This window comes from Scyliorhinus torazame, chromosome 14 (genome assembly GCF_047496885.1).
Source record: "Scyliorhinus torazame isolate Kashiwa2021f chromosome 14, sScyTor2.1, whole genome shotgun sequence".
Classification (NCBI taxonomy): Eukaryota; Metazoa; Chordata; class Chondrichthyes; order Carcharhiniformes; family Scyliorhinidae; genus Scyliorhinus; species Scyliorhinus torazame.
The window spans coordinates 146,012,678-146,027,526 of record NC_092720.1 but is presented as its reverse complement, the minus strand read 5'-3'; the positions used below and the strand labels follow the sequence as shown (position 1 = coordinate 146,027,526).

Here is a 14,849-nt window from a genome sequence, read left to right as displayed (position 1 = left end):
CTAGGGGTGAGCAAGTTCTAGAGCACAAGTCTTCAGCACTATTGCCGGAATATTATCAGGACCCATCCCCTTTGCAGTATCTGGTACCTTCAGCCGTTTATTGATATCACGTGGTGTGAATCGTATTGGCCGAAGACTGACATCTGCGATGCTGGGGACTTTTGGAGGAGACCGAGATGGATCATCCACTCGGCACTTTTGGCTGAAGATTTTTGCGAATGCCTCAGCCTTGTCTTTTGCTCGTATATGCTGGACTCCTCCATCATTGAGGATGGGGATATTTGTTGAGCCTCCTCGTCCAGTGAGTTGTTTAATAGTCCACCACCATTCACGACTTAGATCTGTTGCATTGGTTGTGGAATCGTTTAGCTCTGTTTATCACTTGCTGCTTATGTTGTTTGGCACACAAGTAGTCCTGTGTTGTAGCTTCACCAGGTTGACACCTTTTTGGGTATGCCTGGTGTTGCTCCTGGCATGTTCTCCTGCACTCTTCATTGATGCATACTGTTATGGGCCAGGGTTTAGAGAACACCAAAGTGTATCATGGAGTTCACCTGCCCCACAACCTTTAATAGATTTTGGTTATGGGGAGCACAAGGGCCCACTTTACAGGTGTGATGCAACAGAGATCTAAAGTACTTTTAAAGCAAAACAATGTTTATTCTATGAATGCAGATAACATTTTATAACACACAGTAAACACCTTAGCAACTATCAACTCAAATACTCTCCCCAAAGAATACAGTACTCTATAGTAACCCTTAATTTTTCCTCGCAACATCCATACGACAAATACCCTCTTTAATAAAGTCAGCAGGTTTTTAATTCTCTGCTGAGAGCAGTTATCACTTTTAAATTAGCAAGTGATCTGAAGACATTCTTTATATGCAGAGAGAGATCAAAATCACACCTTGTTTGGCTGGATGCAGCTCCAACTCTGAAAATGAAACTAAAACACAGACACACACCGGCTTTTTTCTCAAAGTGAAAGTAAAAAGACACAGACCAAAACCCAGTTCCATCCACACTCTGACATCACTGCAGCTATTTGATAAACACCCATTTCTTAAAGGTACACCCACTACAGCTACTTGATAAACACCCATTTCTTAAAGGGACTCTCACATGACAATACAGCACGGTAGCATTGTGGATAGCACAATTGCTTCACAGCTCCAGGGTCCCAGGTTCGATTCCGGCTTGGGTCGCTGTCTGTGCGGAGTCTGCACGTCCTCCCAGTGTGTGCGTGGGTTTCCTCCGGGTGCTCCGGTTTCCTCCCACAGTCCAAAGATGTGCAGGTTAGGTGGATTGGCCATGATAAATTGCCCTCAGTGTCCAAAATTGCCCTTATTGTTGGGTGGGATTACTGGGTTATGGGGCTAGGGTGGAGGTGCAGACTCGATGGGCCGAATAGCCTCCTTCTGCACTGTAAATTCTATGATACACAGTAATTTAAAGCACCTACAGAATGTTAAAAATATAATTGTACTGTTTTGTTTAGGCACCCAGGCGTTCAAGAAGGTGATTGAGATTAACCCTTACCTGCTGGGAACAATGTCTGGCAGTGCTGCGGACTGTGTGTACTGGGAGAGAATGCTGGCCAAACAGTGCAGGTAATAAAATCATTAGAACATCAACCGTTCAATTATTGGGAAATCTCAGAGTAAAAACAATACTAAGAGTTTAATTTGTTCAAATTATTGATAATGATTAAATATTCCAGGTCAGTAATTGTACATGGACAGTCACACATGCACACACATGATAGAATAATGAAGTAAGTAAAGTCGCCATAGACCCAGATGACCATAGGCTGCTAATGTCAAGAATAATGTAAAGATTAATGTCACAAGTACATATCTGCTCAGTGTTTGCAGTAATGTTCTGATGGTCATATTTTCCAGGATTTATAAACTGCGGAATAAGAAACGTATTTCAGTGTCGGCTGCCTCCAAACTATTGGCGAACATGGTTGCAGAATATAGAGGCATGGGACTGTCAATGGGAACCATGGTCTGTGGCTGGGATGAGAAGGTGAGTGAGGGATGGAGGGAGTGAGGGTTGGAGGAATTGAGGGAGTCGGGAGCGATGAGAGAGTGAAGGGGAAGTGAGGAGTTAGAACAAAGAACAATACAGCACAGGTCCATGCCCTTCGGCCCTCCAAGCCTGTACCGGTCATGATACTAACCTTTGCCAAAACCCTCAGCACTTCCTTGTGCCGTGTCCCTCTATAACCATCCTATCCATGTATTTGTCAAGATGCCTTTTGAACGTCGTTAATGAGCTTTCACAACCTCCCTGGGAAGGCGTTCCAGGCACTCACCACTCTCTCTGTAAAAAACCTGCCTCGCACATCTCCTCTAAACTTTGTCCCACGGGCCTTAAACCTATACCCTCTCGTGACTGACCCCTCCACCCTGGGAAAGAGTGCCTTCCATCCACTCTATCCATGCCCCTCATAATCTTGTAGAACTCTCATCAGGTCACCCCTCAACCTCCATTGTTCTAATGAAACCAGTGCAAGTCTATTCAGCCTCTCCGGATAGCTGACACCCTCCAAACCAGGCAACATCCTGGTAAACCTCCTCTGCACCCTCTCCAAAGCCTCCACATCCTTCTGGTAGTGTGGCGACCAGAATTGTGCACAATATTCCTTATCAAAGTTCTATTCAATTGTAGCACAACTTGCCAGTTTTTATACTCGATGCCCCGCTCAAGCATTCCGTATGCTTTCTTGACGACCTTGTCCACTTGTGTTGCCAGTTTCAAAGATCTGTGGACCTGCGTGCCCAGATCTCTCTGACTTTCTATATTCCTAAGAGTTTTGTCATTTACAGTATATTTCTCCTCTATGTTAGACCTACCAAAATGCATTATCTCAGATTTGTCTGGATTAAACTCCATTTGCCATTTCTCTGCCCAAGTTTCCAACCTATCTATGTCCTGCTGTATCCTCCGACAATCCTCAACACTATCTGCCACTCCACCAACCAAGTGTCATCCGCAAACTTACTAATCAGACCAGCTACATTTTCCTCCAAATCGTTTATGTACTCCACAAACAACAGAGGTCCAAGCACAGATCCCTGTGGAACACCACTAGTCACAACCTTCCATTCAGAAAAAAACACCCTTCTACTGCTACCCTTCTGTGACCGAGCCAGTTCTGTATCCATCTTACCACCTCACCTCTGAACCTGTGTGACTTCACCTTTTGTACCAATCTGCCATGAGGCATCTTGTCAAAGGCTTTACTGAAGTCCATGTAAAAAACATCCACCTCCCTCCCCTCATCAATCATCTTCGTCACTTCCTCAAAAAACTCGATCACATCAGTGAGGCATGACCTCCCCTTCATAAAACTATGTTATCTATCGCTAATGACAGAGTGGGGAATATAGAGTCATAGATGTTTACAGCATGGAAACAGGCCCTTCAGCCCAGTTTGTCAATAACGCCCAGTTCCTATCACGAAGCTAGTCCCACTTGCTCGCATTTGGCCCATCTCACTCTCTACCCACCCTGCCCATGTAACTGTCGCAATGTTTTTTAAAGGAAAAAATTGTACCCGCCTCTACCACTACCTCTGGCAGCTCATTCCAGATGTTCACCACCCTCTGTATGAAAACATTGCCCCTCTGGACCCTTTTGTATCTCTTCCCTCTCACCTTAAATCTATGCCCTCTAGTTCTAGACTCCTCAACCATGGCAAATCCCAAATTTCTTTACCCGTCAGTCTGACCTCAATAAAAGTCGAGATGGATTTGCAGGTACAGCATTAGTTATTTTATTTGACTTGCAAGTCTTTCTCAATTCACAGCAAGTACAAAGCACATCTTGCTTCGTACACCTCCGGAATCAAGTGAGTCTGTAGGACAAAGGGATCTCTACTACTCACACAACTGGCATCAAGTTTCCCATAGGTCATCCTATACCCCTCCTGACCTATCCATACACTCTAATTGGCTCACTTCCAATCCCTTCCTCTGGCCCCTATTACCCAGCATCCTTTTCTCCTCCTTTGGTGGACACACCTCCTCCTTGCTTTTCCATGCGGTCTGAAATCCTTTGTCTGTGAACTCACCAGGATGAGACTGGCCTATCTCTACATTACAGTAACTAATATCTCTAAAGTAACTATTTTATATCACATTCGTCACCTTTGGGAAAAGATGTTGACTATCTACATTATCTATACTCCTCATTATTTTATAGACCTCTATAAGGTCACCCCTCAGCCTCCTACGCTCCAGGGAAAAAAGTCCCAGTCTATCCAGCCTCTCCTTATAACTCAAACCATCAAGTCCTGGTAACATCCTCGTAAATCTCTTCTGCACTTTTTCTAGTTTAACAATATCCTTTCTATAATAGGGTGACCAGAACTGCACACAGTATTCCAAGTGTGTTCTTACCAATGTGTTGTACAACTTCAACAAGATGTTCCAACTCCTGTATTCAATGTTCTGACCAACAAAACCAAGCATGCCGAATGCCTTCTTTACCACCCTGTCTACCTGCGACTCAACCTTCAAGGAGCTATGAACCTGTACTCCTAGATCGTTTTGTTCTGTAACTCTCCCCAACTCCCTGCCATTAACTGAGTAGGTCCTGCCCTGACTTGATCGACCAAAATGCATCACCTCACATTTAACCAAATTAAACTCCATCTGCCATTCATTGGCCCACTGGCCCAATTGCTCAAGATCCTGTTGCAATCGTATACAACGTTCTTCACTGTCCACTATGCCTCCAATCTTGGTGTCAGCTGCCAACTTACTTACCATGTCTCCTACATTCTCATCCAAATCATTAATATGTATAACAAATAACAGTGGACCCAGCACCGATACCTGAGGCACTCCGCTGGTCACAGGCCTCCAGTTTGAAAAACAACCCTCCACAGTGCTGGGACATGAGGTTGCAGATTGCGGTTGAATACAATTCTGCTGCTGCTGATGGCCCATGCTGCTGGCCAGGCCCCCGAGTCGGTGAACCTGGAGGTGTTTCGAGCACGCCAGCCCAGGTGCACATCTTGTGCAGGCTCCCGTGCCTGCCTGGGCGCCATATCCTCGCCCTTCTCAGCATCTTGCTTGTCAGACAAGGACTGACATTCATCCTCCTCCTCCAGCACGTCGTCCCTCTACTGCGTGATGATGTGGAGGACGCAACAGGCCACCACAATGCGGGCGACCCTCCCAGCGCTATACTTGAGGGCCCCTCCAGAGCGGTCCAGGCAAATGAACCGCATCTTCAGGATGCTGAAGCATAGCTCGATCACGCCCCTGGTCGCTGCATGGGCATCGTTGTAGTGGGTCTCTGCGTCGGTCTGTGGTCTCCGGATAATTGTCAGCCACAGATGCAGCGGATGACCCCTGTCACCCAGCAACCAGCCCCTCTGCCGTGGCGTGGGCTTGAAGAGGCCAGGAACTGTTGGGTGTGGCAGGATGAAGGCATAGTGCACACTGGCCGGGTATTGGGTGCAGACGTGTATGATGCGCGTCACATGGTCACGCACCAGCTGCATATTCATTGAGTGTATCCCCTTTCAGTTTGTGAAGACCTGCATGTCATCTGCAGATGCTCGTAGGGGGACATGCATCCCATCGATCAACCCCTTGGACCTGGGGCATCTCGCCGATGGCAGTAAAACGCACTGCCCAGGCATCCTGGTGAGCTCAGTCCACATTGAAGTCGATCTGTTGTGCTGACCAGGCATGCAGGGCCTCCGTGCTGAAGCGGAATCATCTGTGCACCGAGCTCTGTGAGATCCCAGACAGTCCCCAATCGACGCCTGAAGAACCCTGTGGCACAGATTTTCAGTGCGACCATCACCTTATCGGCCACCGGGTGGTGCTTTCCCCCATTGCCCCCGCAGTGCCAGGTGCGCCATGATCTGGCAGATATGTTTACTCTGCCTCTGTTAACCTAGTGCATACCCCTGTGCCCCACCAGGTCCAACAGTCTACATGGTGGCCCCGATTGGCACAGCAGACCCTGCCCCGCATGTCCTTTTCCCCACACCCCTGACCCCGTCGATGCCTGGCACCGTACAGACCTCTGGCCCTGGCACCTGCCCCTGCTGCCAGGGGTACTGGTGGCTGCCTCTACCCATACCAGCAGTACGCTCTTCAGTCCCTGTCCGGCACCCCCCCTATCGGGGTTACGTGGGTGTTGCCCTCGGGTGTACTGCGTGATGCCCTGACGTCGGGTGCCGGAAGTTTGGAGGGGTGAGGTGGAGGGTAGGGGCTGGGGTGTGGTGGCACCCAAATGGCCAGTGGCACTCTGCACAAACATGGGCCACGGTGAGTTGTCAGTGCTGCAAGGTGGCTGCCTTTCAGGCTGCAGCAAAGGTGCCTGGACACCCCGGTCCCTTGGGGGGGTCGCCCCGGCCTCATGCACCGTCGCCTGGTCCCCACTGTCACCCCCCCCTCCCACACACCCCCTGTCAGGACCGGCAGCCCATGGTCACGCCTCCACTCTCCTACCTCCTCTCTCTCCTTCAACAGCCATGGTGCCTGTTTCACAATTTTAAAAGCCAAATATTGCAACCAGCAGGCATGATTCTAAGATTGTCTGAAAAATCTTGGATATTGTGTCAAAAAAGGAGGCCCAGTATCCAGCAAGCTTAGAACAAGACCAGAACGCATGCGTGTGGTTAGGCCTTGTAAGTGAACAGCAGTTATACTTGTTCTCCACGTCTTGAAAGAATCCACTCATCTTTGCCTTCGTCCAGCGCATTCTATGTAGTACTTTGAACTGGGCAGCACGGTAGCACAGTGGTTAGCACAGTTGCTTTGCAGCTCCAGGGTCCCAGGTTCGATTCCCCGTTTAGGTCACTATGTGTGCGGAGTCTGCACATTCTACCCAGTGTCTGCGTGGGTTTCCTCCGGGTGCTCCGGTTTCCTCCCACGGTCCAAAGATGTGCATGTTAGGCGGATTGGCCATGCTAAATAGCCCTTAGTGTCCAAAAAAGGTTAGATGGGGTTACGGGGACAGGGTGGAGTTGTGGGCTTAAGTAGGGTGCTCTTTCCAAGGCAGACTCGATGAGCCGAATGGCCTCCTTCTGCACTGTAAATTCTGTGATTCTATGAAACTCAGTCTGGCAAGTGGAATACACCCTGTCGAGGACTTCAAACCTCCTCAGTAAGCACAGAGCCTAGTTTCTCCACCCATTTCTCATATACTCAATTCAAAGAGGCAGGAGCCGAAGATGGAATGTGGCTGTTCAGATTTGAATTTGACCCCCTCCCCTGCCCTGCCAAGGTCAATACCATTTCCAACAGGGAAGAAGGGGGAGCCCGTGGGGAAGGATGAAAAAAACTTTCATGAGAAATCCCGAATTTGAAAAAAATGGGAAAGGTTGGAACTGATTGTATCTGTCTGAGAGTTTTTCGAGGCTGGCAAAGCTTCCATCTAGGAATAAATCCCCAAAGTGTACCCGTTCTCCGGAACCCGAACGATGGATCCAAGCCCGAGGGCACGAAGAGGTGGTTGTCACGTATCGGGGCAAGTGAGGAGATTGAACTGCTGCCGAAACTGCTTCCATATCCTGAGCGATGAAGTCACCAAGGTTTAGAGGAAAGGCCTACCAGGGAGAAAGTCAGCACTGCGGTAATTATAGTGTGTGGGGAGGAGGCTGTGGCACAAGGCCATCCCTTTAATCTACTCCATTTTGATTTTGGATCAGTCATTGTCGGATTTCCTGCATGTTGGCAGCCCATAGTAAAACAGGAGATTCGGGGAGACCGAGCCTTCCGACCCTCTGCCTCTCTGAAGCAGAGCGCTGCTGACACTGGGACTCTTATCTGCCCAGACAAATGCCGATATTAATTTGTTGACCGTAGTAAAAATGCTTTGGATAGAAAAATGGGGCTACTTTGAAATAAGAACAAAACCTAGGCATCACATTCATCTTAACAGTTTGGATCCTGCCTGCTGGAGTCAGGGGGAGGTTGTCCTCCCTCTGTAAGGCCATTTTGATCTTGCTGACGAGTTTTGAAAAGTTCAGTTTGTGGAGTCAGTCCCAGTTATGGGCCACGCAGTTCCCAGATATTGAAAATTAAAGGACAAGAGGGGTACCGGCTGCAAACCAAGCTGAGCCCCTCTGGCCATTGAGTTCACTGGGAAACACTCACTTTACTGATGTCTAATTTATAGCCTGAGAATGTTCCAAATCTCGTGAATATCTTCATGGTGTTTTCTATTGAGGAGACCAGAGCCGTAATATATAAAAGTAGGTCACCTGCATACAGTGAAATCCAGTGCTCCTCCCCCTCTCAGTGTCGTCCCCTCCATCTCGCTGACGACCTCAACTCTATCAGCAGATGTTCAATGGCCATTGCGAAGAGCGGTGAAGAATGAGGACAGCCCTGTCTAGTGCCCCTGCCTAATGAAAAGTATTCGGAGGCGGTCCTATCTGTTCAGATGTTGGTTTTAGGGGAATTGTACATCAAACAACCCAGGAGGAGAATTTGGGGCCAAAATCGAATCTATTCAAAATCTCAAATCGGTAGTTTCACTCCACCCTATCAAACACCTTTTCTGCATCCAAAGATACTGGGTGGAATTTACCGGCTGTTCACGCCGGTGGGATCTTCCGGTCCCACCGATGGCACACAGGTTTCCTGACGACGAGAGGTGCAGTCAATGGGAAATCCCGTTGACAATAGCTGGACTAGAAAGTCCTGCTGGCGGGCCGCCTCCGCCGCCAAAAAAACACGGGGCGGGTTGCTCGGTAAATCCCACCTACCATAACTTCAGGTTTCTGAGCAGATTAGGTTGATAGGACAATGTTCAAGAGAGGTCGGACATTGGCCGATAACTGTGTCTACCTGTGATAACGCCCGTTTGATCCTCTGAAATTATACCTGGAAGACATGACTCCATCCGGGTTGCCAGGACTCTCCCCATTATCTTAACATTCATGTTAAGGAGTGAAATGGGTCAGTATGACCCACACTCCTTACCATCTTTCAGCAACACCGAGATTGTGGCTTGGACGAAGGACGGGGGTAATGATCCCCTAAGACAGTGAATCATTGAGCATGTCCAAAATGAAAGGTTATAGTTGCTCTGAGAGCCTCTTGTAAAATTCAGGTGGGAGGCCATCAGGATGCCGGGCTTTGTCAGATTGCAGCCAACCGATACATTTCTCTATTTCTTCTGGGCTTAAGGGGGATTCCAGCTCCCGTTTCCTGACTTCCTCAATAGTCGGGATGTGTAAACTATCTAAAAACCCTCAACATGTCTTACATATCTGGAGGAGGCTCTGACTCAGTAGCTCATGGTGAAACGTACTGAAAGCCACATTTACCTGGAGAGGGGCTGAGACTAGATTACCTTCTTTGCTCCGAATCGGAAGGATTTCTCGGGAGGCTGCCTGCTTCTTGGGTAGATGCGCAAGAAGAAGGCTGCCTTCTCCCCATGATCATACAAGGTGCCCCGAGAACATCGTAACCGATGCACCGCTTTGTTCGTGGTCATCAATTCAAATTGCAGTTGCAACATTTCTGTGAATCAGTAATTCCAGCGTTGGGGGCAGCAGAATATTGGTGGTCAACTTCCAAGATGGAGTCCATCAGCCTTTGTCATTCCTCACTCTCCTTTTTCACAATGTGAGCTTTATATGAGTTAATTTACCCCTTTGACGGCCTTTAGGGTTTCCCATAATGTCGGCTGAGAGATTAACTCTGTTTTGTTGAATTTGATAAAGTCTGTTACAGCAGCAGACAATTACTCACAAAATTTGTCATTAGACAATAAGGTGGTATCTAGTCTCCAGGGTGTGCGCTCAGGAGGGCCAAAATCAAAGCAAAATTCAACAAAATGAGGGACATGGACTGAAATGACAATTGCTGAGTATGCAGCTGTTCTCAATGAGGGGAGGAAGGACTTGTCAACAACAAAAAAATCAATTCGGGAGTAGGCGCAGTGAACATGCAAAAACAAAAGAACATTTTTTACTGATTGGATGCAGAAAACGCCACGGATCAACCCCTCCAATCCCAGCCATGAAAAATGTCAATGTCCCAGACATTCCAGTTTGGGGCCAGGATTTGGACATGGAGCAGTCCAGTTTAGAACATAGAACATAGAACAATACAGCGCAGTACAGGCCCTTCGGCCCACGATGTTGCACCAAAACAAAAGCCATCTAACCTACACTATGCCATTATCATCCATATGTTTATCCAATAAACTTTTAAATGCCCTCAATGTTGGCGAGTTCACTACTGTAGCAGGTAGGGCATTCCACGGCCTCACTACTCTTTGCGTAAAGAACCTACCTCTGTCCTATATCTATTACCCCTCAGTTTAAAGTTATGTCCCCTCGTGCCAGCCATATCCATCCGCGGGAGAAGGCTCTCACTGTCCACCCTATCCAACCCCCTGATCATTTTGTATGCCTATTAAGTCTCCTCTTAACCTTCTTCTCTCCAACGAAAACAACCTCAAGTCCATCAGCCTTTCCTCATAAGATTTTCCCTCCATACCAGGCAACATCCTGGTAAATCTCCTCTGCACCCGCTCCAATGCCTCCACGTCCTTCCTATAATGCGGTGACCAGAACTGTACGCAATACTCCAAATGCGGCCGTACCAGAGTTCTGTACAGCTGCAACATGACCTCCCGACTCCGGAACTCAATCCCTCTACCAATAAAGGCCAACACTCCATAGGCCTTCTTCACAACCCTATCAACCTGGGTGGCAACTTTCAGGGATCTATGTACATGAACACTTAGATCCCTCTGCTCATCCACACTTTCAAGAACTTTACCATTAGCCAAATATTCCGCATTCCTGTTATTCCTTCCAAAGTGAATCACCTCACACTTCTCTACATTAAACTCCATTTGCCACCTCTCAGCCCAGCTCTGCAGCTTATCTATATCCCTCTGTAACCTGCTACATCCTTCCACACTATCGACAACACCACCGACTTTAGTATCGTCTGCAAATTTACTCACCCACCCTTCTGCGCCTTCCTCTAGGTCATTGATAAAAATGACAAACAGCAACGGCCCCAGAACAGATCCTTGTGGTACTCCACTTGTGACTGTACTCCATTCTGAACATTTCCCATCAACCACCACCCTCTGTCTTCTTTCAGCTAGCCAATTTCTGATCCACATCTCTAAATCACCCTCAATCCCCAGCCTCCGTATTTTTTGCAATAGCCTACCGTGGGGAACCTTATCAAACGCTTTGCTGAAATCCATATACACCACATCAACTGCTCTACCCTCGTCTACCTGTTCAGTCACCTTCTCAAAGAACTCAATAAGGTTTGTGAGGCATGACCTACCCTTCACAAAGCCATGCTGACTATTCCTGATCATATTATTCCTATCTAGATGATTATAAATCTTGTCTCTTATAATCCCCTCCAAGACTTTACCCACTACAGACGTGAGGCTCACCGGTCTATAGTTGCCGGGGTTGTCTCTGCTCCCCTTTTTGAACAAAGGGACCACATTTGCTGTCCTCCAGTCCTCTGGCACTTTTCCTGTAGCCAATGATGACATAAAAATCAAAGCCAAAGGTCCAGCAATCTCTTCCCTGGCCTCCCAGAGAATCCTAGGATAAATCCCATCAGGTCCCGGGGACTTATCCATTTTCAGCCTGTCCAGAATTGCCAACACCTCTTCCCTACGTACCTCAATGCCATCTATTCTATTAGCCTGGAGCTCAGCATTTTCCTCCACAACATTATCTTTTTCCTGAGTGAATACTGACGAAAAATATTCATTTAGTATCTCGCCTATCTCTTCAGACTCCACACACAATTTCCCATCCCTGTCCTTGACTGGTCCTACTCTTTCCCTAGTCATTCGCTTATTCCTGACATACTTATAGAAAGCTTTTGGGTTTTCCTTGATCCTTCCTGCCAAATACTTCTCATGTCCCCTCCTTGCTCGTCTTAGCTCTCTCTTTAGATCCTTCCTCGCTACCTTGTAACTATCCATCGCCCCAACCGAAACTTCACACTTCATCTTCACATAGGCTTCCTTCTTCCTCTTAACAAGGTTTAGGGTCCAAGACACAATTTAAATCGCCGCCCAGAAAGGAAGGCATGGTGGCGCAGTGGTTAGCACTGCTGCCTCAAGGCGCCAAGGACCTGGTTCGATTCCGGCCCCGGGTCACTGTCCGTGTGGAGTTTGCACATCTCCCCGTGTCTGAATGGGTCTCACCCCTACGACCCAAACATTTGCAGGTTAGGTGGATTGGCCACGCTACATTGCCTCTTAATTGGAATTTTTAAAAAATCTCCTCCCAGAATAGTCCGATGTGAGTCTGAATCGGGGAGAGCGTCCATCAGGGAATCCATTAAAATTACTGAGGCAGATCGGGAAAGGGTGACCAACAGACAGAGGAAGAGTAGGAAGGCAGTGCAGGGATCCCCTGCGGTCATCTCCCTCCAAAACAGATTTACCGTTTTGGAAACTGTTGGGGGAGATGGCTCACCAGGGGAAGGTGGCAGCAGCCAGGTTCATGGCACCGTGGCTGGCTCTGCTGCACAGAAGGGCGGGAAAAAGAGTGGCAGAGCTATAGTGATAGGGGATTCAATTGTAAGGGGAATAGACAGGCGTTTCTGCGGACGCAAACGAGAATCCAGGTTGGTATGTTGCCTCCCTGGTGCAAGGGTCAAGGATGTCTCGGAGCGGCTGCAGGGCATTCTGGAGGGGGAGGGTGAACAGCCAGCTGTCGTGGTGCATATAGGCACCAACGATATAGGTAAAAAACGGGATGAGGTCCTACAAGCTGAATTTAGGGAGTTAGGAGTTAAACTAAAAAGTAGGACCTCAAAGGTAGTAATCTCAGGATTGCTACCAGTGCCACGTGATAGTCAGAGTAGGAATGACAGGATAGCTAGGATGAATACGTGGCTTGAGAGATGGTGCAAGAGGGAGGGTTTCAAATTCCTGGGACATTGGGACCGGTTCTGGGGGAGGTGGGACCTGTACAAATCGGACGGTCTGCATCTGGGTGGGACCGGAACCAATGTTCTCGGGGGGGTGTTTGCTAGTGCAGTTGGGGAGGGTTTAAACTAATGTGCCAGGGGGATGGGAACCGATGTAGGAAGTCAGTGGGGACAGAAACAAAAGGCAGGAAGGGAGAGTGTGTAAAGCATGACCAGAGAAAGCAGGGCAGAGAGCAAGGAAGGTCTACATTAAACTGCATTTATTTCAATGCAAGGGGCCTGACGGGCAAAGCGGATGAACTCAGGGCATGGACGGGCACATGGGACTGGGATATTATAGCTATGACTGAAACATGGCTAAGGGAGGGGCAGGACTGGCAGCTCAATGTTCCGGGGTACAGATGCTATAGAAAGGATAGAACAGGAGGTAAGAGAGGAGGGGGAGTGGCGTTTTTGATTAGGGAGAACATCACGGCAGTACTTAGAGGGGATATATCCGAGGGTTCGCCCACTGAGTCTATATGGGTGGAACTGAAAAATAAGAAGGGAGAGATCACCTTGGTAGGACTGTACTACAGGCCCCCAAATAGTCAGCGGGAAATTGAGGAGCAAATATGTAAGGAGATTACAGATAGCTGCAAGAATAATAGGGTGGTAGTAGTAGGGGACTTTAACTTTCCCAACATTGACTGGGACAGCCATAGCATTAGGGGCTTGGATGGAGGGAAATTTGTTGAGTGTATTCAGGAGGAATTTCTCATTCAGTATGTGGATGGACCGACTAGAGAGGGGGCAAAACTTGACCTCGTCTTGGGAAATAAGGAAGGGCAAGTGATAGAAGTGCTAGTGAGGGATCACTTTGGGACAAGTGACCATAATTCCATTAGTTTTAAGATAGCTATGGAGAATGATAGGTCTGGCCCAAGAGTTAAAATTCTTAATTGGGGCAAGGCCAATTTTGATGGTATCAGACAGGAACTTGCAGAGGTAGATTGGGGGAGACTATTGGCAGACAAAGGGACGGCTGGTAAATGGGAGGCTTTTAAAAATGTGTTAACCAGTGTGCAGGGTAAGCACATTCCCTTTAGAGTGAAGGGCAATGCTGGTAGAAGTAGGGAACCCTGGATGACTCGAGATATTGAGACTCTGGTCAAAAAGAAGAAGGAGGCATATGACGTACATAAGCAACTGGGATCAAGTGGATCCCTTGAAGAGTATAGAGATTGTCGAAATAGAGTTAAGAGGGAAATCAGGAGGGCAAAAAGGGGACATGAAATTGCTTTGGCAAATAATGCAAGGGAGAATCGAAAGAGATTCTACAGATACATAAAGGGGAAAAGAGTAACTAGGGACAGAGTAGGGCCTCTTAAGGATCAACAAGGGCATCTATGTGCAGAGCCACAAGAGTTGGGTGAGATCCTGAATGAATATTTCTCATCGGTATTCACGGTGGAGAAAGGCATGGATGTTAGGAAACTAAGGGAAATAAATAGTGATGTCTTGAGAAGTGTGCATATTACAGAGGAGGAGGTGCTGGAAGTCTTAAAGCGCATCAAGGTAGATAAATCCCCGGGACCTGATGAAATGTATCCCAGGATGTTGTGGGAGGCTAGGGAGGAAATTGCGGGTCCCCTAACCGAGATATTTGAATCATCGGCAGCCACAGGTGAGGTGCCTGAAGATTGGAGAGTGGCGAATGTTGTGCCCTTGTTTAAGAAGGGCAGCAGGGAAAAGCCTGGGAACTACAGACCGGTGAGCCTAACGTCTGTAGTAGGTAAGTTGCTAGAAGGTATTCTGAGAGACAGGATCTACAAGCATTTAGAGAGGCAAGGACTGATTCGGGGCAGTCAGCATGGCTTTGTGCGTGGAAAATCATGTCTCACAAATTTGATTGAGTTTTTTGAGGGAGTGACCAAGAAGGTAGAT

The 14,849-nt window shown here is 47.9% G+C and overlaps 1 protein-coding gene across 2 annotated transcripts in view; it reads left to right on the top strand.

The window, feature by feature from the left end:
- LOC140390085 (proteasome subunit beta type-8-like) overlaps nt 1-14,849 on the top strand; it is a 72,901-nt gene that overhangs the window by 46,704 nt on the left and 11,348 nt on the right. Inside the window, exons 3-5 of one of the 2 annotated variants that reach the window (XM_072474983.1) lie at nt 1,502-1,613; nt 1,905-2,034; nt 5,550-5,669. In XM_072474983.1, the coding sequence (XP_072331084.1) occupies nt 1,502-1,613; nt 1,905-2,034; nt 5,550-5,669 (362 nt within the window). The remainder of the gene's footprint in view (nt 1-1,501; nt 1,614-1,904; nt 2,035-5,549; nt 5,670-14,849) is intronic. The other variant, XM_072474984.1, reaches the window with a different exon arrangement.